The 25,289-nt window shown below is 40.0% G+C and overlaps 1 protein-coding gene across 2 annotated transcripts in view; it reads right to left on the bottom strand.

Moving 5' to 3' along the window:
- Window positions 1-1,390: 1,390 nt before the first annotated feature.
- The window catches only part of LOC121942362 (alpha-1,6-mannosylglycoprotein 6-beta-N-acetylglucosaminyltransferase B-like), a 139,723-nt gene continuing 115,824 nt past the window's right edge, over window positions 1,391-25,289 (bottom strand). The window contains exons 10-18 of one of the 2 annotated variants that reach the window (XM_042485547.2): window positions 18,292-18,425; window positions 15,966-16,096; window positions 15,102-15,107; window positions 11,433-11,591; window positions 11,064-11,210; window positions 10,312-10,428; window positions 6,424-6,498; window positions 4,417-4,700; window positions 1,391-2,445 (exon numbers count right to left, since the gene is read on the bottom strand). In XM_042485547.2, the coding sequence (XP_042341481.2) occupies window positions 2,247-2,445; window positions 4,417-4,700; window positions 6,424-6,498; window positions 10,312-10,428; window positions 11,064-11,210; window positions 11,433-11,591; window positions 15,102-15,107; window positions 15,966-16,096; window positions 18,292-18,425 (1,252 nt within the window). In that variant the 3' untranslated portion in view covers window positions 1,391-2,246. The remainder of the gene's footprint in view (window positions 2,446-4,416; window positions 4,701-6,423; window positions 6,499-10,311; window positions 10,429-11,063; window positions 11,211-11,432; window positions 11,592-15,101; window positions 15,108-15,965; window positions 16,097-18,291; window positions 18,426-25,289) is intronic. The other variant, XM_088075586.1, reaches the window with a different exon arrangement.

Here is a 25,289-nt window from a genome sequence, read left to right as displayed (position 1 = left end):
ATTATTCATTTAATTCTGCTTTAGTCACCGGGATTCAGACCCAGAGTGGCTCTGTCTCTCTAACACACACAAATGCACACACACACAAATGCACACACACACACACACACACACACACACACACACACACACATGCTTGATATGTACTACACATAGGTTGTCATTTAATAGTTAATCAAAAAGCTGTGCATTGATAGAACGGCTTTCACTACAGTTGCGGTTAATCCAGTTTGGCTCAGAAAATGATGAATGTGTCAAAAACAAACTTTATAGACCAAATACTAAACTGAATAAACTTTTTGAGTTTTTTTTTTTCCTTTTTTTAAAACTAAACTGACTCTTTCTGGTGGCAATTTGTTCCTTCTGGAATTTAGCATTTTGTGGGCTTATTGTTTTGAAATAATTGGAATAGTGATAAGGTTCTAAATAAAAAAATGCCACAATTTGCCTGTTTTCATAGTAATAAAAACAGTCTGTGTTTGCACAGGGAAGAGTACAACATACCTGGAGGTTTCTGGAACATGTGGTGAGAAGGAGGACGGAGATGTCAAAGATTTGGGACACCTGGACACAGAGCCATTAATTAGGACTGACCTGGACAAACGGGGTCATCTGAATGTCTCAGAAACTCCCATCTGGAGGACAGTGTGAAAACATAGTGTGGAAGTACAACAGCTAACCTGCTTGAGGTGCTACTAGTTTGTCATCACTCTCATAAAAATAAGGAATATTAGGATCATAATTTATTATAATCTAAACGGCATGTTGGGGATACTTCCAATATTTCTTTTAGCTCTGCTTTTGGTCTTCACCAACTTTGCCAACAATGCTTTTGCACAACATTTCCACTGAACTATGATCAGGGCTGTTTCAGCTGTCCTGATTTAGAACTTCACATATGCTCAAAGGGGCTCTATGTAGAATTCGGTGCATATGATAAGTCTGCACACAGTTCTAAACATGGAGGTGGTTGAGCTGGCAGCTAGCAGCTAACGGTGCTAACTCCAAAGACAGTGCTAACAATGACAAAAGGGCTGACAGAGCTAGTCAGCGTTAGCCAGTGGGGAACCGATGGATGGGCTGTAAGCTTCCAGTCGAATTAGCGCAGTGCAAAGTGGCAGCAATGAGCTAGTCAGCTGGATACTTACATGCATGCACTAACATGCACACCCAACTGGACCGACCAGCCCGCTATCACTCTGAACTCAGATAGTGCTACTCTGTCAGTGCTTTTGGCGCATGAGCGTGACGCCAAAAGCCACCTTCTGTCAAACTGCAACACTGCTGGACATTTCTTCCTACAGTTGGTTGATGGAAACAGAGACAAATGCAAATAGTGAGTGGATTGTAACAGATGGGTGAAGGAGCAAGAATATAAGAAACACTTAGATCCATTCAGATTTTTTTATTTTATGATTTTATTTCTGTCATGAAGCTCAGAGGACTTTTTAAAAATCCAGTTAAGAGCTCGAAAAGGCTTATTTATTGAAAAATAATCTTGTACCCTTTATTTTTATCCTCTGTCCTCCTCTCCCCCCCCTTTTTTTTTTACGACAAGAAATGATTGCATTGACCGATGTTGCCTCAGACTTGGGGTTCGGTCTGATAAATTACTCTGTCCATCATTGGAGGAGGGAGTATAAGCGAAGGGAGATAACCTGGTTGTCCATCATCCTTTGTCCAAGTGCAGAGAGGAGATTGGATATTGACCCAAGGTTGCCTTCTCCAAGCCGAGATATTTGAAGACTCTGTCACGGAATGACACAATAGTCCCACTAGTGAGTTTCTCTTCAGTCACGCACTTCTCCACGTGCATATTTTCCAACTTAAACACCTCATTTTTGGAGAGACACAGCTCCAAAAATGAAATGTAGCACATCATATCACTGATCAACCTCTTGTAGAAACTAATATCCCGTCAGAGGGTTTACGTGAAGGTTTGTTGTTATTGAGTGCTAACTCAGTTTTTGCTCGCTATATTGTTGTGGCCCTGCTTTAGTAAGACTAACAGCTGTTACAACAACTGTAATCAACCAAAATCCTCACTTAGAACCTGGCAGCTAATCAGGCCCACTTCTTTTCAAATCCATGCATGCCTGCCCCCCCCATCCTACATTTACTTTAAAGGGGGAAGCATTTGTGACAGCTCTACACCCATTCTGACTTGTTGTGGGTGTTCCAGTGTCTCTCCCCCCCTGCCAATCTGTGTTTGTTTCTTGTGTGGTTGTCCTTCACCTGTCCTGTCATTATAGACAGTCTCTGCACAGCGCCACCTGGCCGCGGCGGAAGTCCCTGCATGGGCAAAGACGTCTGTATTTGGGGGAGTATCCTGCACAGCTGAAGAGGAGGGGTTCCCGCTGAAGGCCGCACTCTCGCCGCACCACCGAGAAGGCCGGAAGGATGTGGTTGATCTCGGAGTCTACCACCTCGCACTGCACCTCCAACCTGAGGGGTGAAATAGAGGAGCAGAGGTCTGTATGCAACCTTAAAATAACAGTTTCCTTGGTTTAATGCCAGACAAAATGTTCTGGTGTGTTCTTAAATGAATAACTTGAAAAATAAGAGTAATAAAAGTTATTTCTATTGGGGACAAGTCACAGGAAAGTGGAATTGGCATAACCTTAAAATACATGAAAAAGGAGAGGCAGGAAGAAAGAGAAATTTCTCCACTTTCATCACGCTTCAGATGCCAATTTGAAAATAGAATGATGAAATTTAGTGGAGAAGCAAAAGGGAAAAAACTGTGAGGCAGGTATGAGAAAGATAACTTGTTTCAAGGACAGAACTGAGCTAGGAGGAGGAGTAACAGAACAGAAACAAAAGGAGAACAGCACTGTAAACCGGGACAGGACGGTAAAGAAGTAAACACAAAAGATACTTGGAGGATGAAACAAGAGCAAAGAAGAAGAACTGCAGCTGAAAGCAGTCGGTACAGGGGAAGTTTGGAGGAGAGACTCAAGCACCAGCAGGCTTTCGGTGTCTGAGCTCCAGAAAAGTTTCTGGTTGTGCTGCCTGGAGGTGGTACAATAGACTAAATAAAACCTGAGAGATTCAGCCTCACCTATTCACAGTGTCAGCGAATACAAGAAAAGTTATCTGCCTGGGCAGTGCAATAATACACGGTAGGTTTAGTTGCTACAACTTTATACCGAAGAAGTGTTACCACCATTTTTTTTTTTTTTTTAACCTGTCCTGTTCGGCAGCTTAGGCAAGCAGTATGAAGGTACAAAACCATTTGAGGTGATTTTTGTGCTCAAAGATGAAAAAATATTTCAAATTGCTTGTTTGTTTCCAAATCCACTTTATACTATTTAGACATAAATGACAGTGTTTTGGCTGCAGATTGTCTTCTTTGGGAAGAGACAGTAAGTACATTTCTATGTAGGGAAAGTTGTGATGGGACATCACATCATCATCATTATTTTGTGGACACGACAGAACTCCAAAGACTGACTGGGCAATTAACAAAAAGTATGAAAACATGACATGGATTCCTACAAGAAATCACATCTCACCTTGCCTCAAAAAGGTCTCTTAGGGTAAATTAAAGAAGTGGTGTATCTGGGTAAAGAAAGGTTGCTTGTTGGGACTGAATTTTGCATTAAAGGAAGTATTTCACTGCTGAGAAGATAGTCTTTTGTAAAACTAGGCTGTAAAGATGCAAATACTTTTGGAACTTGAGCTACATGATTAGAGAAAACAGAAAAAGGAAACTTTTGCTCAAGAGGTGGAAAACCTACAAACACCAGAATACACAGCGCTGCACTGGACCAATAGATGCTTCCCTTGGTGTGTGATGTAATGTGAGTTGGTTTTGGCAGTCTCGTCTGAAAGCAATATGACACCCGGCTGGTAACAAATGATCTTGTATCTCAGATAAACAATAAGCTAAAATATGTTTCTGAAAACATTTGAGGTGAGAAATAGGAACTCAGTACCAGAATCTTGGTTTAGATTTGATCAGCCATGTCTAGTTATATTGTTTGATCTCTGTTTTATCAGCTTCCACCTTTTTTAACACATGGTGCCCACTTCCTGTGCAGTGCACTAAAATATGTTTCTGAGAACATTTTAGACAAGAAATAGGCAATACATTGGGAGAGAGGGGGTTGGCTCTCTCTCTCTCTCTCTCTCTCTCTGATTTTATACTCTCTCTGTTGTTGTAGTCCCAGCAACATCCCAAAAGCCAGTGTAAATCTGCTGGATGACACGAAATGCCCATTTGCTGGCAAATGAGCAGCCGGATTTAAGCGCTGCTCAGATGGAGATGAAAAGTTCAACATGGTTTATTTACACGTACTCTTCACATTGCCAAATAAAAAGCTGGTTTAAAATCAACAAAGTATCCCTTTATGTTTGGTTGACTGATGGTGAGTGTGTAGATATGTAACTCAGATGGACTTTAGGCTGGCTTACCCGCGCAGTGCCTCCTTATTGTTGATGAATCTGAAGTGAGCGGGCTCGCAGATGAAACCATCTGAATAGCACGCCTCCACACAGGACTGGCCTTCTTGAGATACAAGTAGCCTGAGGGAGCTGAGAGGAGGCCAGGCAGGGGGAGCCGTTACATTGGATGCCCAGCCGAGGGCTGTGGAATTGGGCAGGGGCACAAACAGAGGTCCTGAAACCCTGCCACCACCAGCAGCCCCTTGTCTGGAGAGGTTGGCTGGGATGAAGTTCGGCTCTGGGGCACAGAAGTCCTGGAGGTGAAAGAAATGAGGACATTACTTTCTGTAATCATGTGGTATACTGTTGGAGCAATACTTAGAGTAAGAATACGTCTTTTAATAAGTTTAAAGGCAAAAATGATGCAGTCTGGTAAGTGTATTTCAGGACAGGTTCACATTATTTGAAATCTGCCATGGAACCTTTTTTACATGCCATTATGCACACTGAAACGGTTCTTTCTTGTAGTAATCATTCTTCTTGTTCATACTGGCTTAATGCAAGTGATGGTGGATAAATCCAATGTCGTCTTTCTGTGCAAAAATGCATTTCAAAGTTTATAATGAGGCTTCAGCAGTCAGTTTGTCAAATCAAGTTGAGATCTTCTAAATTGACAGTCTTTTTAACACTAAATCCCAATTTGGTTCTCTTAGAGAGCGTTTCTTTGCTTAGCCAAGGCAGAGAGAAGACATGCACTTGACATGACTAACCTAGACCTCTGAAACTTCATGTTAGCTGCATGATTCTGTAGTTTTGGAAATATATCAGGACATATATAATCACTATACATACCATAATATTATAATGGTTGCACTTGAAGATTTGACTATCATAGAAGACTGGGCTATTGGCTTTGGCAAAGGTATATGCTCTTTGACTGCCCGCGAAGTAATTACCCCTTTGAAACCTGGATAGACATCATTTTGCTCACTCTGAGTTCAGATGCCTTTCACATGTATTTAAACCTCTGAACGCTGAGCAAACGGATTTGCTTTCTTTTGAAACCATGGGGGGAGGCAATGAGCAGTTTGTTAAAGAAATGTCCCGCAATTCTCTAGAAATTAGTAATTACTTTTTAAAAAGCTAGAGAAAATGCCTAAAGCTAAACTATTTTTATAATTAACATAATTATACATTAAAAAAGTATTTTATGGAATTATTATAATTTTTTAAGCACTTTTAGGTCATTTCTTTAGGTAATTTTTTTTGTACTTTTTACCAATTTCCAGCAAATTTTGGTGTCAATTTTTCATAAGTTGCTCATTGTCTTCTAAGCCAAATATGCCCAGGTTTTAAAGGGTTTATGTATATGCGCTTACAAATATGTTTTCTTTAATGCAGTAGAATAAATGAAATAAAAATACCGGAGAATTAAAAGGTTGCAGTGTTCTCTTTGTTAAATATTGATTAACTGGTAAACAGAAATCTCTTAAATTTCTTCTGTTTCTCGTCCAACTGTGTAAAATCTGCAGAGATTTCTGCATCCCATCTAGCTGCCAGTCAGGAGCACACAAAGGTTTTTGAGAGATGGACACTGTCTGCAGAGACTCTGCAGTTTGTCTGACATCTAGTGTGGGATTATTAAAAAAAAAAAGAAAAACCCTTTCTTTCATCCTGGCCCTCCATCATCATCGTGCCCACACCTCTGCTCTTTCTCCTCACTCATCCCTCCTCATTAGTGTCAGGAGACCTTCTGCTTCAGAGCTGGAGGGCAGATATGTGGTTTGTAATGAGAGTTAGCGTGTAGATTAATCACAAGTCTACATACGTGGAGTGCAGAGACACACACACACTCACACAGGCAGAGATACACGATGTTGTGGGTGTTGAATGCACACAGTGATGAAATATTAAGCAGAGTTGGGAGCTGGAGAGCTGGTGAAAAGCCTGTACAGCGACTAAAAGAGAGAATCTCTGCATGTGTGTGTTTTGTTCAGCGCTCTGTGTACATTTGTCTCAATGTGGACCGAAGCTCACCTGATGCTGGATGTAGGCATGTACTCTCTCCAGCATCCCCTCGCAGGTGTACTCATAAGGCAGATATGGCTCAACCTGAAAAATGACAAACACACAGCCCACACACCACTATTACTTTCATAATTTGGGCATATCAAAATGCACTTTTTGTCACCATCTCTTCATTGTTCACACTAATTGCAATAAACTGTCTCTTCTCCTCATTCATTTCAGCAGATGAATGTTTCTATTGTCAGATTCCCGTGAGGCCTAATCACAGTGTGTCACTGCTTGGAAACTCATTAGGCTTTATTTGCACAGCAGTAGATCATCTCTTGCTGTGATGTGCCCGTTTTATAGCTAAACCCCACTTCTGATAGGTCTAATTAGAGATGAGCTGAAAACACTATATATATGTAGGTAATATATTATTTTGTGTTTAATACCGCTTATGCCATATGTTAAATACACAGTAACAAATTGGCACAAACCTGGATGAATGTAAAATGGCTGCAAACTGCAGTGTATGGATTAATGCAAATTGAATTAGCTGATGAAAAAAGACTTGCTGAATATTGTTGTCATCCTAATTGTAAATTAGCCACACTCTATAAAAATGTCAATTAAATCTCCATGATTGATCTAAAATAAGTTGTTACAAAGGTGTAACACATTGAAAGATTCTTTCACAGCATGTAAAAGGCTAACAGCAGATATTGAAGTAGCTTGTGCCCTAATGCAAAAGACCTGCCTTTGTAAATGATACACGACTCACTAAATTGCATTTCCAATCTGAAATCAAAGCAGTCTGATGTTCAACCATGTGTGAAATCAGGCTTGGCCCATTTCAAGTGGAAATCACTGAGAAGCAAGTGTGCAGGAATGATGCAATTTCAAAAAGTTACGCACACTGCAAATCTGATCAAAGGCTCACGTTAATCTACTCTGTAAGCCAGAAAGCAAAAAAGTAAACATGTGAACAGGAGGGATGGACATGCAAGCTCAAACAATCTACAGTAACAGAGTTCCTCCGTTTGTTTGTCACTTTTCTCTTCACTTAGCCAGGCGAGGTGACTCAGAGCAGTGGTCCCTAACCTTTTTCCAAAAGGGACTCCTTTTCCATCATTGATGAAACTGATGACCCCTGACTACGGGGCATATTTTTTGGATATGTAACAACATATTTAGTGCATAACAATATGCAATATGCATGCGTTTCGAGCAGCTAATTTCCAGTGAAAATTGTATCAGAGATGAGTTTTCCTGATTATTTTAAGAATGTTTTATATGATTATCTGAATTTTTAACAATCATACATACATACTTAAGCTTCTTTTTGGACAATTTTAGTCTTTTCCTCTCCTTGACACTTTGCCATTTTTCTTTTAGCTCTTTGGTTGTTATTGCAGTGGAAATACTTTTCTAATGCAGGACGGCTGTTTTGCAGAGAGGGAAGGCTCTGTGGGTATAGATTGTGTTCAGGTCTTCGCTCTGCCCTTATCCTGTGTGATTTTTTAAGTTTATAGCTTGAATAATAATCTAAACTTTAAAAATAACAATTTCATATTCCTTTTCATCACCGTAATGAATGAAATAATGAGATACTGGCTTACTGCATATAAGTATATAATTTCTTACACTCCTTAGAATCAAAGTTCCTGACGCCCTCTGAACTTTGGCAACCACCAATGCGAGTCTGGACCCCCAACTGGGAACCAGTGACTTTGAGGATGTTCTCATTTACAACAGCAGCCTAGAGCACATTTTTGCTTTTAGTTTTAAATACACACAGTTGACAGAGTGTAAGCCATGAACACATTCCACAAACCAAAAAAATGTCTTTTTACATGTGCTTTTCGTTTGTAATTAATGCAAATATCAGTTTAATCAACAACAGCATTAATATTAACCATAATTTGGCCAAAGATTTTGCAATGGTCTGCCACTTCAAACATCAGGTCAGAGGGATGGGGAGATAGAGACTGAAAGAATGAAAGGAGGAAAACAGGGAGAAAAAGGAATAACCAAGGATGAGAAAACGAAAAAAGAAAGAAAGAAGACAAATAAAGAGATGGAGAAAGGATTTATTGGAACATGAGGACTTGTCAGCTAGCCAGAGATTGCTTTGTCCTGCATGACTGAACATGAGCTTTTGCCCCCCCCCCCACGCACACACACACACGCACACGCACACGCACGCGCACGCACACGCACGCACACGCACACACACACACACACACACACAAACACACAGTGTGTATGCATGTATGTTTGAGTGTGTGTCTTGAAGTCAGTGCGTAACATGTTGCTGAGGCTCTATGTGCTGATGTGCCTGATCTGTGAAACTTCAATGTCTCTCCAGTTGTGCTTATGTGTTTATGTTAGGATAAATGCAAAGAACAGAATATCATCTGGTTGTGTTTGTGTGTGTGTGTGTGTGTGTGTGTGTCTGTCTAAATGTGTGTGCCGGGGTGTTGTGCTTCCAGTGAAGGGTGAAGGGGTCCATCAGCTCTCTCTCAGTGGTCTGACAGCGCAGATGCAGACAGAGCAGTCAGCCCAGGCTGCTGAACTGTAGCTTGTCTGACAACACAGACAAGAGGTAGAGATGAGAGCAGACACATACACACCCACACACATACACACACTCTCTCTCACACACCCATCACTACAGATATCACCTTTTCTCTAATCTCCATGCGTGCTGCCTCTAATCTGCAAAAGGCACAAACTATTACAGAGCATTTAATGGATCACGCCGACAGCTGTCTTCCTACTGCACATGATCCCTCGGTGCCCTTCATGCAGTTGAAATTGATGCTTTGTCAGAGAGTTACTGCAGATTTTTCTTTTGAATAGAATATGGAATAAGCTAGATGGCTGAAATGGGAAGAAATGATCCCAAAGCCATGTTATTAAGACACATGTGATGTCATTCTGTATCAGGATATCTCGAGCTGTAAACATCGCCTTGTCATAACTGAAAATAACTAAAACACCTAGTGGACATGTATTTGACGCACTTGAGATGTGAACTTTTGTAAACATACTTATCTTAAGATATAAAGAGTTTATGCTGGGTGTGAAATGTGCCAACCAGGCAAGTCCTCCATTTTAATGAGAACAGAAAGCTTTAGAGACCATGCAGACATTTAGTCGATCTGGGCTTTAGACTCCCTCTCAATCTTTCTGTTTCTTTGTCTTTATGTTCATCTCTCTCTTTTTCCATTCTTTTCCCATTTACTCCCCCTTTGTCGTGCTTTCCAGAAAGATTCAATCTCCCCGGGTGACTCCTTAATTAACCTCTCTCCCACTCTTGGCAGTCCCTACCATCCTCATATTCTCCATCGGCCCACACTTCCTGTGTGGAAAAGTTCAACACTCTGTAATATCAGACTGCTGCCTACATGCTGGCAAAGTCGCCACTGTGGCAAAGCCACTGTGCTGTTTGTCAAAGTTTTTAAATGCTTTATCAAGCTCATGCGCCAACAAGAGGTCCACTACTGTAACTTCATCATAGCTCTGCTACACACCAGTAAACAGAACAAGGACATCTGTAAATCTAGCCGCACTGAGCAAAAGAATAGAGTGTTTTTTTTTTTTTTATCAGGACTCTGAATTGCTCTTTTATTTTAAAATATATTTTATCTTCATATTTCATGCCATGCAGATTCATATCAGGGGACTGATTGATAAGATCCCAGCCCAGCATTCATATTCAAGTCAACAAGGATGATTTCATGAGGTATCAGTGCAGAACATCGCTTCATATTTATAATGCAGATGACTTTTCACTTTCAATTTAACATCATTGCCTGACAGCTTAGATGAATCTGAGAGACCTGGAAGTACCGGCATACAATGCACATGTCTCGATTTCTATCATGTGAATTACAGCACACTGTGAAGTACCTTGGTCCTCATGATTTCCCTGATGGCAGAGTCAAACTCCAGGGAGTTGTTGTAGTCCACTGTCATGACGTGCGGTCTGCCGATGTACTGCTCTGCATATGGGTGTTGGGAGGACACCTACAGAAAACACATGGAGAGCATACAGCAAGAGCTCAGTGTGCTGAGAGAAATGTCTTTGGGGAGTTAGGTCATCTTGCTTATCTTAGAAGCTGGGGGTAGGCGGTATAATTTATTTTTTACTTTTTGCCTACCTCAGCTTTAACCTTTTGGTGCTGTTAACCTTAGGATGCTGTTATTAATTGTAAAGTCTCTTTTATTTGGGGGTATTTGAGTGTAATAAAGGTTAATCTCATTCATCAGTGGAAAAATAAAAATACTTTCTGTGAGTCTCTACTTTCATACATTCAGAGCAGAGCCAGTGTATCTGCCATTCATAGCATTCTGATGATGTTCTCCTTAGGTCTCTAAAGAATGCACCAGGCCAGAAGAACGTATTGCAAGGATTTCTCCAAAGTTGTGTGTTCAGAGACATTAATAGTAACAGTGATGGTGTTGTACCAGGAACACCATGTTCTAGCCTCTTATAAAGCACTAACATGCTCTCTTTGCACCTCCAGTCTGTGCCAGTTCTTTTAAAAGATCTTCTGATAAAGAAAGTTACTTGACAATTTGGCTGGTGGTGAAAACTGCATTTGCCAAAATATTCTCATCAGTGACTAATGGTGGGGGAGTAATGGACTTAATGAGCTTACCTCTCTAGAAGTGGGCTTGCCTCTGAAAAACTCATGATTGAGTGAGCTGTGAGGTGGCTGGAACTTGGGCTGCAGGAAGATGCAGCCATTGGCTATCGCTTCCAGAGGGGCTGGGCCTTCGTACGGGAAACCAAAGCCAATAAAGAGCTATAAAAACAATCGGGAGTGTTATTTTGCAATCGTGGTTACAAGCTTAAACATGTTTTTTTATTAAGTATTGCAGTATAGGTGTGTATACCAAAATCAGTTTCTAGACAAATGTGAGTATACTGTAAAATTGAAGCTACAGACAAAGTGTCTGTGTGCACTCAGAATGTGAATTCAAGAGATAAAGTATGTATGTAGGTAATATTTTCTCCACAGTCTTGCCTTGGCCTTGCGCAGCAGTTGCTGCAGCTCATGCTGCGGCAGCAGGCCATGGTTCTTCACGAAGGCCGGGACCTCTGGAGGTCTCTGGGTCTCATAGTACACTGTGCCGTGGACCTCCATGTACCTGTGGAGAATCTGCAGAAAGCCTTCCTTACCCTGCTGGGAGAGGAGGGGAAAAAGATGGGTTGGTGAAATGGAGGGTGAAGGGTGAAGACAGGAGGGTGTATGGAAAAAAGAGTGTCAGAATAAAACAGCAGAGAGAGGAATATGATTAAAGAATCTGTGTCCATGTACAGTGTGCTGTATTTGTTTTGTGTCTGATCTTTGTGTGAGCTGTCTTCTGTCTGTGTGCATAGCTGTCACACTTTGATGTCAGTGTGTTTGTACAGTACAATGTATCCATGTTTGTCTCAAAATGTAAGACTGCATGCATGGTGAATACATCTAAAAAAAGATACACCCATTGCATATGAGCACAAGTTGTGCTTGCACTTGGCTTTTCAGGTGATTTTCATAAAAATTCTCCACACAAAAATGCAACGGTAAACAGCAAAAAACCTAAATGCTTACTTGTCCTTTCTTTACATGAAAATCAACAAAATTGGGCAATCTCAGCAAACATCTTTTCTCTCACCTCCTACTCTTCACGGTTACTTTTATTGCATTTAAGTGTAGCCAAACTCATTGTTGTTCTTATTGGCATTTCTCTTTTTCAGACAAGAACAATTATATGATTTCCAATTCCTAATTCAACCGACAATAGACAATGCTTCAAATAAAGATGCAAAGAGGTTACAAATACTAAAATTTGGATGTTTTACACACATCTTCAACACGCCAACACTGAAGGTCTGTACAATCAGCAGAGTTTCAAGGTGGGCACGTAAAATTAGTATCACTAATTCAATATCTGACAAATGTCTCCTTCTGTTCCCGAGTTATGATGTTGAATAATGTCCAGAAAAGTGACCATTTGTATATGAATTACTGACCCCATTTTATGTTGAATTCTTTAAGAAAATGGTCCATGGTGAACGAAGAATCCAAAAGAGGCAAACATTCTTCATCAACTGAAGTCACTGAGAGCTGTATTTGACAACTGCAAAACTATGTCAAAACATTTGTTTATAAACTCTCACACAACTAGTTCAGTATAATCCAAGTCTCATTTAGGTTTCGTAAGCCTAAGATACCTGAGCACAGGCGTGTATGAGCTGTGCTAGAGCAGATTTCAAACGCATGCATGTGCCCAGCCACACTACTTGGTCGTGCATGAGACTGTTTGTACTGATATGTTTTAAATCATAATGTTTGAGCGAAAATGCATGTTTGGGAAGTACGAGCATACGACTGGATAAATGAAACTTGGATTGTACTGCTCGGGTTGTGTGAGAGTTTGTAAACAAATGTTTTGATATGGTTTTTCTGCGAAACGCAAGCCCTGTTTACTTCAATTCAAGAAGAATGTTTTCCTTTACTGGATTCTGTCTTCAGTGTGGATGCATGTGAGTAAAGCAACATTTTCTTCACAAATATGCCGCTCATCTGTGTTACTCATCAAGTGACACATTGCTTTGTGGCTTTTCACTTAAATTTAGTTAAGCATTGACAATTTTGGCTAATGGATCATACTGGATAACTTTTTTCTTTCTTTCTGATACCTGATCCAGTGATTTTGGCTAGTACCAGATCAACACATTAGATGCTAAAATTGACCCTGAGGTGCAGAATCTGCTTTAAAAGCCTTGGTATTAAAAGTAACAGAATATTATTGTGAAAACCACAGGCTATTCACCAAAAGAAATGGAAACACCACTGAACTCAGAGCAGCGCTCAGCGAATAGGTATCTCCTTTACAAAATGATCGTGCTAGGGTTTGTGTGGGAGTTAAGGCTGCGATAGTGGCATTACTTGCAATTACTCATAGCTTTGCATTCATCTCTGCTTATTTTTCTAGAGTAAAACATGAAACGATTTGAAAGGACAGAGCCAGAGAAGCACACAGTCAAAGTCAGGGTTGAGCATGATGATTTGGGAGAACAAAATGCATCAGCTAACATCCAAACTGAATCATATGAATGGAGCATAACCCTGGGCCAGAGTATTGACTCTGCTGTCTGGTCTGGAGCAGCTTACTGTATCTCTGTACCGCGGTGTGGCCCCCTGCAGCCGTAATTGGAGGCTGTGGCGATCGATAGCTTCCTCTGTGAGGATTTTCCCAGCCAATTAGGAGATTAGCTCAAGCGCTAAGTGCAGCAGACAACATGAATTAGCAGAAGGAGAAACACGGGTGTGGAAGAGTGCAGATTCCACAACCTGCTCTTGCAGCTATCTCTCTCTGTCTCTCTAAGCTAACTCTCTCAACATGTACAGGATTAGGACCAGTAATAAGTATGCTCTGCTGTGCTGGTTTTTATCCCTCACCTGATTTCTTGTAATGTAGATTTAAGTCAATTTTTTGCAGGGCATTTACATCTTAAATTCCATTTGCACGGCATGTAGTAAAGATACAATGACAAAAAGGAAGTATATTTTCTGAGCCTCACCCTCCTTACTGTTGGCAAGCCACTCAAGCTTTCCTTTCCTGCAGCTTGACCACACAAGATTTTTGCCAACTTAGAAAATAATGAGTCCTTGTTATCAGACAACGGTACACAAAAGCAAGATTCTCATGCATAGCTGACAACGCACAAAATGATAAAATAATAGCTATAAATAAGGTGGGAGCTATTTGAGAAGACTACCACCATCAGAAGGGCTGCACTGGCTGCTCTGAGAAATTAAGTCATGTCGCAAAAAAGAAAAAACAAATTCCCTCAAGTGACTGGCAGCATTACAAAAGAGAAAAAAAAGATAGTCACTGTATACATTGAAGTGATGGGTGTCCCGATGAATACTTTGCATTTGAGTGCACTTGTGACTGGTAACTTCTCATTAATAACTTTTCTGGATCCTACCAATAACTGTGTTTGTTTAATTGCATGTGTGTGTAGTTTGAACTGTGAACAGCTCAGAGTAACTTGTACTGCATGTATGTATGTGAGATGGCCTTGAAGTAACAGCTCTCCAAAAAGTAAAAAAAACAAACAAACAGTTTTTCCTCTTTCCTATAGTGCTATTTATATAGAATGTTTTGATGTAAGTTGCGGAGCGTTGAAGATATCGGCTGTTGAGATGTCTGCCTTTTCTCCAATATAATGGAACTAGATGACACTCGCCTTGTGGTGCTCAAAGGCTTAAAAGAAAATACATTTCAAAAACTAAACATTAATGTCTCTTTCCACAACACCATGACATGGTTACTCAAGATAATCCACAGACTTTGTTGTGAGCAGTTTCAGGTAGGAACTTTTTTCTCTCCAACCCCTAAATGTATGCCTGCACAGAAGGAAGCGTGCATCTACTCATGGATGAGAGGCTTGCGCTCGTGACAGTGCAAGATATAAACATTAATAGCTGGTGTAGTTCGAAAGAGTTAGAAAGAAAATAGTTTCCTTATGGGAGAGATAAGGTAATACATCTCTACAGATATCTTCAACACTCAGCAACTCGCACCAAAACAATATAGTTTAACAAGTAGTACTACAGGTAAGAGGAAAATATGTATTTTTGACTTTGGGAGAACTGTTCCTTTACAAGGGATATGGGATGAGAGCAACAGGCTCTTACCTGAAGCTAAGACGCATCCAGCCGGAATCAGCACAAAAGAAAGACATAAAGAGAGAGAGGGACAGAAAATAAATCAGGTGAAAATGTGGATTAAGAATACAACAATGAGGGAAACAAAGAAAGAAGACAAAGATTACCTATATACCTTTTCACCAGGCTATTGTACTTTAAACCCCCTCCCCCCCCCCACCCACACACACACACACACACTTCTGTGCTCATCTCCTTCACAAGCCACAACTATAAAGAATTCCAAGGAATTGCACAAACACACAGTGGAAAGTATTGGCAGCAAACAACATCTTTGTAGTCATTTTAACAATGGAGTCACAACATGCTGCTCGACAATATGTGGTGGAACAAGCAGGCAGCCTTTCAGAGGAAAATTGCCTGTAAGTTAAAGCTGTACAATTGTGTATATAGAGCTGCATGAAGCTGAGCTGTAATGGTGCAAACAGTGGGGGTGCGCAAAATGCTGTCATTGGATTTTTTTTTTACACTGCAGTGTATTGTCAGGGCCATTGTGTGTGTGTGTGTGTGTGTGTGTGAGTCTGCGTGTTAGAACAGTGAAAGAGTCTCCTGCATGAGGAATTCAGAAGTAACCTGTAGTGCAATCCTCTTTCTTTGGAATTTAGAAGAAAAACCCTCCCATGTTTGTGTGTGTTTGTCAGATGTTTTTTTATGTGTATGGATCCAGGTGTAAAACAAGAATGTACCTGTATGTGCACATGATCATATATGTGTGCGTTTTCATGGTTGCAAATATATACGTACAGTTTGTGTTTGTACGTACTTGTACTGGATAAACTTATAGCTCTCCATTAATTTTGTGCATGGAAACACTGATTGATTTGTCGTCCGTACCTTCCACATGCTGGCCTCTTTGCCGTAAACCACAGCCATGTTGTTTACTTTGTTCTGCTGGATGCTCCTCTTCTCCGTCTCATTCAGCTCCTCCGAAACGAAGCCCATGAATGAGTTGTCTGGTGTGTGAGCTGATTGTGTGTGTGTGTGTGTGTGTGTGTGTGTGTGTGTGTGTGTGAGTAGTAAGATAGGGCAGGATAGTAGTAAACAGAGAGAAAAAAATACAGAAAGACAGAAAGAAAGGTTTATTGTTAGAGAGAAGCAGTGGAGAGAAAAAAACAGCTCCACATCCTTGTCTGCTTTGGTTCAATGGCTAAGTCAGTGTGATTATCGGCTCCCTGAATATTATAAATAGTGATTGTCATAAAGCCAGCTGTGAGGCTGAGATGTTTTTGGCAGTTCGAGGCTGCACTAAAATGGTTCTGACTTTAGAGTGGTAATAGAAGAAGTTTTTTGCTTTAACTTAGCATAATGAAGACTGATTCCACGTGTAATGGCTATAGCATAATGACACCATCAACATTTAGATTGGCTCCCTGTGAGCCTTACTTTCTATATGCAATTCTGTCTGCTACTGGGTACAATCTCCTGGGGAAATGAAGGTTTGATTTATGGCACCAAGGAAGTGGGTCAACCATTGCAGAACAAAAACAGGAAGTGGATAAGAGCCTCAAAACACCATGTGCACTGCCACAGTAATTAACATAAAATTTAAGCTGTGCACATAATTCTCAGCTCCACATGCACCAGTGCACATTACTTGGTACAGCTGCCAACTCAATCAATGACCGTAAGTAGAGTCACATGCTCTCACTCCACAAATCTATTTTATAATGCTGTAAAACAACAAACACATTTTTGTTGAAAAATTGCTGAGAAGCATACGTTTGAGGTAGTTTAGGTTGATCTGGGGGCAGCTATGTCAAAAACAAAAGAACACTAAAGGACAAAAACACCAAATGATGTGGTCAAAACATTTTTTTGGTGCCTTGTAAATTTTTAGTACATGCAGTATTAAAAGTCACTTGCACCTGTGCATGTACATAGAAAAAATGTATTTTGAGCTGTGGTATAGTGCTTGAATCCTCCCAGGTAGCTATCGGTAGCTAACATCAGTCACCCAAGGGGAGTAAGGTAAGTCCTTTGCAAATACTATCCTTAGTAGCATAAATGGTAGAAATTGGAAACTTGTTGCTTGGCTTTGAAAAAAACGGAAAGAGATTCGGTTGTCATTGCGACAGCAGCACCAACCATAGCAGTACTAGGAAACACTGGGGGAGGTTAAATTTGAAAAGTTATCACTCTAACTTTACAGTATCAAAACCAACTACATTCATGTTTTTACTGTTTTTTTACTGCATCTTTTCAGTCAATGCCAGTTTTTATTTTATGTTGTGTATATTTTTTTATATTGAATAATAACAAATTAGCTCCTTCTCCTCTCTCACAAGGATGAAGCAGTTGATAATGGTTGAATCAGTCAAAAGGGCTTAAGTTGATGTGAAACATGGGCATCTGCAGTATGCCCCATATTGACGGTATGATAATCTTGCTGCTGAGTGCCAACTATAACTGAAGGAGCATGGTATTGTTTAGTAGAGAATATGAGAGAAGAAGTAGTTAGGGAGTCAGTGTTTCAGTCAGGAGCGGTGAGGAGGCACACAAATACGAGGGCTTTGAAAAAAGCAGATCAGACATATTGTGTAGCATGAAACAGAAGAGAGAAAAGAAAACGTGATAAAGAACTGATACAGCCTGAAGCTGTGGTGTTGCTGAAAATAGCTGCATTAGACACATTGCTCTGAAATTAATGTGAACAAGCAGTCAGACCTGTCAAAGAAAATGAAAAAAACAGTCAAAACTAGAGACAGATCTGTGTGCGTGTGACAGTTGAGTTTTCACTCTCATCTTTCGGAGCTATAAAATAAAAATGCTTGTGCTTCACATGTTAAAAGACATGACAGTAAAAAGAATGTTTGCAAAAACTATTTATAATATGATGTGTTAATCAACCAGTTGACAGAATAAATGTTGACATTGTATGTTTTTGCAAACCATGAAATGATACATCTGAAAGTTTTATAGATAGCTGATATGTTGAAGTCAAATTTCAATTTTATGTTGTGACAACACTCTGGTTCACTCCTCCTGATGAGAAGCTCAGTGCATACACATCTATTCTGAACTATGCTGAAAGTGTGAAACATAGAAGTGAAATGAATCCAGGCTTTGCGTAGAAATGTGCAATGCCAACATTTTACTCTGGCGACTGGGATGGAGCAACAAATTAAATCGAGATTTATGTTCATGAAGTTTTATTTCTTACGGAACATGGTCATGTACTGCCTGGCGTTGAGGTTCCAGTAGCCCCAGTTGGTCCGGTAGCCGTGCAGCGTCGCATACTCCTCATGATTGTAGGCCGGCTCTGTCCCAAATGTGTCAATCACTCGGATATGACATCTGTAAGGACACAGTGACAAAACTTCAAAACAAAATGTTCCTATTGTATCCCATTTACAAAGGGTCTTTTTCATGTGTGTAATCACATGTAATTAAAACTAGGGCTGGGCATATATATTATATCGATATCATAGTTATGACATTAGATATCTTCTTAATTTTGAATGTAGTAAGTGTTGTCTTTTCCTAGTTTTAAAGGCTGCATTACAGTAAAGTGATTTTCTGATATCACCAGACTGTTCAAGCCGTTCTAATATTTGAATAAAAAAGATCTATCTACTTGTAAAGATTTATCTATCTACCACTTAATCATTATATCCCATTTACTGATAATTATTTATCAAAAATCTCAGTGTTAACATTTTGTGAAAGCACCAAAAGTCAACCCTACAATATCCTTGTAAGATTGAAATTGAGGTATATATAAAATTGTGATATTTATGTGTTTATCACCCCGCCTTAATACAGCTATTTTATACAGTGTAATTGAGGATTTGACAAGTTCTTATACACTGATGCTTCAAGATGGAGTTGGAATTGTTGACAAAATAATTAGCTAACATATGCAATAAGCAAAAATAACACGCACTTCATATGTTCTTTAATTTTCTTGCAAATACATTATAAAATGCTAAAACCATTAGTTAGTGTCTCTATATAGCTAATAAATGCTAATTTGAGTTTGGTTAAAATTAATTGTGGCCAAAATATCAACAACATGGTGCTACTTCATCATGTGTACCTTCTTATTTCTCTGTGTCTTGTGCATTGCCGTCTTCCTCTCCACAAAGTTTGTTAATATCTTGCAATTTTATTGGCAATAGTCATGTTTTTAGGTGCATCTAAGAAAATTAGAAATCTTGTATCTGCATCACAACAATATCCTTTCTTTCCTGAGCTTGGTGAAAATCTGAGCTCTGCCTCACATGCAGGATATGCATGGAGGGTTGTCCCAGGCGTTGACTGAATTACACGCTAGGTTTACGCGGATTGTGAGCACAAACTGAATGCAAGGCGCAGCACAAATCTGCCTTGCACTTTCAAGTCAGTAAATCTGGCCCTGTGTGGTATAAGTCATTCTGTTTCCAGCTCTGACAAGAGTCTTAATGACAGAACACTACTAACAGCACAAAACGGTAACGGTGTTTAGCGCAGCAGCACAAAAAAAAGCCAAAGGTTTTGCCTGCAAGTTGCAAAAGGCAGTGTGAGAGGTTTGGCTTGAAAATGGCAGGAATAATAATGAAAGAAATCACTTTGAGGTTTAGAGGTTGGGTTTGTGATAGGACACTGATAGGGTTTCCGGGTGAACGCTTAGTAGCACAGCACTAAAGCACAGGGCACATAACTGAATCTCTCTCTCGCTCTCTCTCAAACACACACACACACACACACACACACACACACACACACACACAGAGCTCGCTTTGCCCTTGCCAGTGAGTGTGTTCTATCTGGTCAGTCTGTTAGCTCAGGGGGATTAACAAGAGCTAAAGGTGGCAGAGTCCACTTCCTCACTCTGAGACTTTTTCCTGGAAGATAACTGTGTGTGTTTGTGTGTGTCTGTTTGAATGTGTAAAAGAACAAAAGAGAAAGAGTGAGATAGTCCAGCGACATTCTTCATTAAAAAAGTCACTTAAAGGGATAATTTGCCAATTTTCAAAGCGCTTTGTATCATCATAGTGTGGGCTGTATGTGTAAGGGAATTGTGGTAAACTTCCCTTTAACTACCACTCAGATCTCTCTGCTCATCTCTCAGCTCAAACATCCAAGCCTGTAACTCAAACTACAGATTGTACTTCCTTATTTGTGCCTGCCTGCCACCACTGACACAAGGAGTATACTAGAGGATTGAGAAAGAGACCTGCCCCTCTCTCTCACTCTGTCTCTCACAACAAAGTCAAATCAAGCTGTAAAACTAGGCTGTGCTGTTCAAATATAAACCAAGATTCTGACACTTCATTACCTAAAATGTCTTTAGAAACATATTTTAGTGCACTGTTTTTAAAACAAGAATTTGTGAACAGTAGGTGGGTGCCATACAGTTTCCTGTGTTGTAAAAACGGAGACTGAAAAAATCCAGACCAAACTCATATCAAACAGTGAAAGTTTTTTTCTGTTACTGTGTGCTATTTTAGCTTACTATTTAACTGTAATCTGATTCCATTTGGTCTCGTAACATTTATAAAGTCTAGAGGAGCTGCATGATTACATTATTTTTATCCCTGTTCAAATTAGCAGAGCGCTAAACCGGAAGTTGCCAGCTTGGACGACAGAAGTCTCTAGTGCGCCTGCTATATGGGCCACACAGTGCGAAAGCAGTGCCGATTATCCGGGTAATTTATTGCGGAAGTTGAAGCATTTTTTGACATGCGTTATATCTATGGTTGCATTATGTCACCCACCAAAGGGAGCATTTATTGGTCTGATGCAGGGTAGTGCATTCTGGTAATTGTAGGTTTTCTATCTCTTGAGCAAAAACAAATGCCACAAACCTTTTTCTCTGTCTGGTCTCAGAGATGGGTCAGGTGATAGTGACTGTGAGAGTCTTAAAGCACCACCAGTGTCATCAGCTGTCATATGACCCTTGTCTTTCACATCAAAGCGTTTCTTGGAGAGACTTCTGATCACACAGGTTTGCAACCATATCCTTTCTCAAATACAACATGTCTTGTTGATATTCTTTTTTATGGTCTGTTGAAGCAGCTCACAGTGGAAAAATTGGTTTCCCGGTCTGTTCAGTGATGGATTTCTGACTTTAACATCAGTATAAATGGGTAGTTCAGAAAAAAGGCGACTTTGGTTTTTTACCAGCTGACAAGTATAAAAAAAAATGTATTATTACATTCTGGCTTTATAGCTGCACTGGAAATATCTGGGTGAGATGCCATGTTTTCTCCATTCAGTGCACTGAGTCTTTTGAATGAGCAATGTCATCTTAACAGTGCCTCTTTGTAGAACTCCCCTGCTAATGTATTGCCAGTCTTGAGTGTCTCTTCCACTTACAAACAAGATCAAAATTGCCCACTCTCTAACCTTCAACATTCACAATTTCCTAGAAAAGCATTTAGCTTTGCATTCAGGCATCTGCCGCACTTACAGAAAGGGTCCTTGGGTGATTGTTTATATATTTTCAGGAGATGGTACTTAAGAGGCTTTAATGCAGGAGTGAAAAAAATCCCTCTGAAGGCATTCAAATCTTGAGAGAGACAAGGTGAGACCCCAGTCTTGTTTGACACTTCTAAAGATATTTCCAACCAATAAATTGTCAGTGATATATCTCAGAAAGGAGCTTAGAAAAATAGGTTTATCTGCAAAAGAGTAAAAAAAAGCATGCACTTATCTGTGCTGCCTTGTTTTGAGGCACTAAAAATGAGATTCTCCAGAAAATGCTGTGTGTCTATTTGTAAGGGTCATAGAAAGCTGACGATGAATTATTAATGATAAATGTTAGTTTCGCTTGTCTCTGCCCTGTCTCCCTTCCGTCCTCTCTCTAACCTGCACTATCGCATATCGCCAGCTCTGAAACGGTGAAAATGTTTCTGCCCACAGATAAGAGGTCCCCGAAGGGAAGGAAAAAAAAAAGGAGTGGAAGAAGAGGGGATAAGCGGAGGAGTAGCTGAGCTGAATATCTATCGGGAGATCAGAGTATGGGGCTAATCTGGGTTAAACGGCTGCTCAGCAAGGCTCAGCAGTCCTCCGAGGTGAAGGGAATATGGCAGGGTGGTGTGTTGTCACCCACAGTTTCAGATTTAGCTCTAGGGGAGTAAGATGAACCACGATTTGACTTGACAAAAACAGATACTTTCATTTTATGCAAGTTTAATGCCTCTGCACTGGCGATGGTTGTGGCCGGAGGCATCATGTTTCTGGTTGTCTGTCCATCTCTGTCTCATGAATGTGATAATCAAGACAGCTCAGATGGAATTTCTTCACATTTGGCACCAAGGTCCACTTGGACTTAAGGATGAACTGTTTAGATTTTAGTGGTCAAAGGGCAAGGTCACTGGGACATAGTCCATCTCATTCCTGTGAACACAGTATCTCATGAAGGCCTTTTAGGAATTTCTTCAAATTTGGCACAAACATCCACTTGGACTCAAGGATGAACTGATTAGATTTTGCCACAAGGGTTTAAGTCACTGTGACCTTGGGTCTGTCTCACTCTTGGAACAAGATTTCTCAAGAACAATTCGAGGGAATTTCTCCAAAACTGACAAAAGTGTCCACTTGGACTCAATAATGAACTCATCAGAACCTGGTGGTTGAAGGTCAAAGGTTACGTGTCTAGTTTTATTATTACGTTTTACCCGGTCAAATGAGAAGTTAGCCTCATCAGTCAATCACTTTTTCCAGGTAACCATGACTGTCAGCGGAGCAATGTTAACATGAAAGTGTTAAAGAACTTAAAAAAGTCTAAGGATCACTTTTAAAGGCCTGGAATCCTCAGCATATTTACTCACTCTCGTCTTTGTCTTGCACAAAGAGCCCTCAGGATTTTATTTCAAGACCTGTCAAGACCAAAACTGCAGGGATATAACTTTTTTGCATGAGCAAATAAAAAATGAGTGCTAAATGAAGGCAGTTAAGTTGATTTCAGCTTCCCACTGTTTGTCTTTGTTTGATCATAAAAACAAAAGAAAATTTCCAAACCTAAAATTCATCTCTGTAATACCATTGGATCATTTTCTCAAGACATTTTTCACGGTACATTTATACATACATACATACAGTTTGGTAACAGAAGAAATGGTTGAAGAGTAATCTTAATTCATTTTCTGTAGCTGTTTTAATGGAAGTATGGATCTTTTAGATAAATTTAAGACATGGTCTGCATGTCCCACATTTTATCTTGCCTCACTGGTGCACTCTTTCCTGTCGACACATCACCACTAAAAACAGAGGGCTTTTTTTGAGAATCTTCACCCTGGGTGGAGTTTTACAAAAAATCCATTTTCAGTGACCTAAAACTCAGTTTGGATGTGGACGAAAGGCCAAATCACATAGAAAAAAAAGTTTTAAATATAAACGTATAAGTGTAGACCAACCCTTCAAAGTCCTTGTCTTGCCTCGGTCTTGATAGTCATGACAAGGTCTCATTTTAGGGGGCCTTGACAACCACAACACACCCTCATCAGTATGCTGTACCTAACACAGCAGTAGTGTGAGATGCAAGACATTATTTTACTACCTGAGTGAAAGCATGGCATTGCAGAGTTATTGGTTGATGGCAACAGTTTACTACTGTCAACACTGACACCTCTGTCCTGTCTGTCTATTTGTTTTCATCTATGGTCTCTCCTTTTCTCTTGTTTGCTACAGCATGATTGTGTTTGGACCTTTACTTGGTTATTGTGTAACATATTATGTGCATTGTCAAGTGCTTTTTAATTCAAAACTGTACATAATCTATTAAATGGTACTTAAAAATCTGGTGTGCATTAGTGATGAGATATTAATGGTATCTGGTACTTTGGACTTTGTTTTAGTTAAATGACAGAAAGGAAATTGATAGTTAACAATTGCCACAGTACTTCAGCATTGACTGCACAGTTTTTGCAGCATTTTACACACGTCTGTGTGGATAATCAGTTTTAACACACTTTTTTCACCTCAGCACGTGGTAATCTTAGTGGTTAACAGCTTGTGCTACACACTCAACCATTACAGTTTGTTAAAATAAAGGCCACGTGTTCTCATAGTGCTGTTTAAAGACAGGTTGAAGAGCCGTGTGAAGAAGTACATTAGGAATAAGGACACAATAACAATGGTTAACATTTTACATTTTTAATTTCATATTACATAGTGGACCTTTATCTTTGTGACTCCTTTCTTTCAAAGTGCAGTGATGTGTACAGTACTCCCTCTCCCATCTATCATTTATCCCCCATTACTTCAGGAGATGCTGCAGCTTCGTCACCATGCTACCACCATTAGTCTGCCTTAGACTTTGCAAGGAAGAACTACTTGGGCATACTAAATATGAACTTTTCAATGTTTTCATTTCGACTGAGAGCAGGGTCACTGTTGGTAGGGGGAAAACTCTGATTGATATATAGAGCTGAAGAGAAGCTCAAGAACAGGAGCAGGCGGGGATTACAGATATTATTATGTCAGAGGAGCTGTTAAAGTGTTGTCAAGAGACCAAAATGATGTGCCCAGATCGATTGACTACAGTAGATGTTCTTTTAAATCCTTTTTTTTTTAGATATATATTTTTTGGGCTTTTCCAATGCCTTTATTTGATAGGACAGATATAGCATGAAAGGGGGATGACATGCAGCAAAGGGCTGAAGCCGGACTCAAACCTGTGGCCGCTGCCGGGGGACACAGCTTTTGTACATAGGGTGCCTGCTTTACCAACTGAGCCATCCGGCGCCCCAGTTCTTTTAAATCTAATCCACATGGACATGGGCAGTTTTATAAACAGGGTTTTCCCCCTCTCAATAAACAAAGAAAATCCCATCCATACAAGCTTTGCTCTAAAAGAAATCCCCATCCCAATTTATCTCTGTTTCTATCATTACCGAATGAAGAAAAGAAACATTTGTTTTATTTTGTGAAGCACCAGTAACTGATTGTTGCATGGGAAAGCAAACGGGAGCCCCTGGACATTAGTAACTGTGTTTTGAAGAATATCATCTTTGAGAAGTAATAAGTCAGAGTGAGTTTGAGCAAGATGACAACTCGACCATAATATGAACAAACAACCAGCTACTGATACCTCAAAGAATAATTCTTAAAGCTAGTGATGTGCCCCCAAAGAATCAGCAGGCTCAAGGGAGGCAGAGGCTTGTATGTGTCTCAGTAAGGATTTTTTTTTAGGCCTTCCCTTGGATATCCTCTGCGATCCAGCTCTATCAGAGC

This window comes from Plectropomus leopardus, chromosome 3 (assembly GCF_026936395.1).
Source record: "Plectropomus leopardus strain MGB_pleo_1.0 chromosome 3, ASM2693639v1, whole genome shotgun sequence".
NCBI classification, from domain to species: Eukaryota; Metazoa; Chordata; class Actinopteri; order Perciformes; family Serranidae; genus Plectropomus; species Plectropomus leopardus.
Note: the sequence above shows the minus strand (reverse complement) of the source record. Positions and strands in the feature narration are given on the sequence as shown.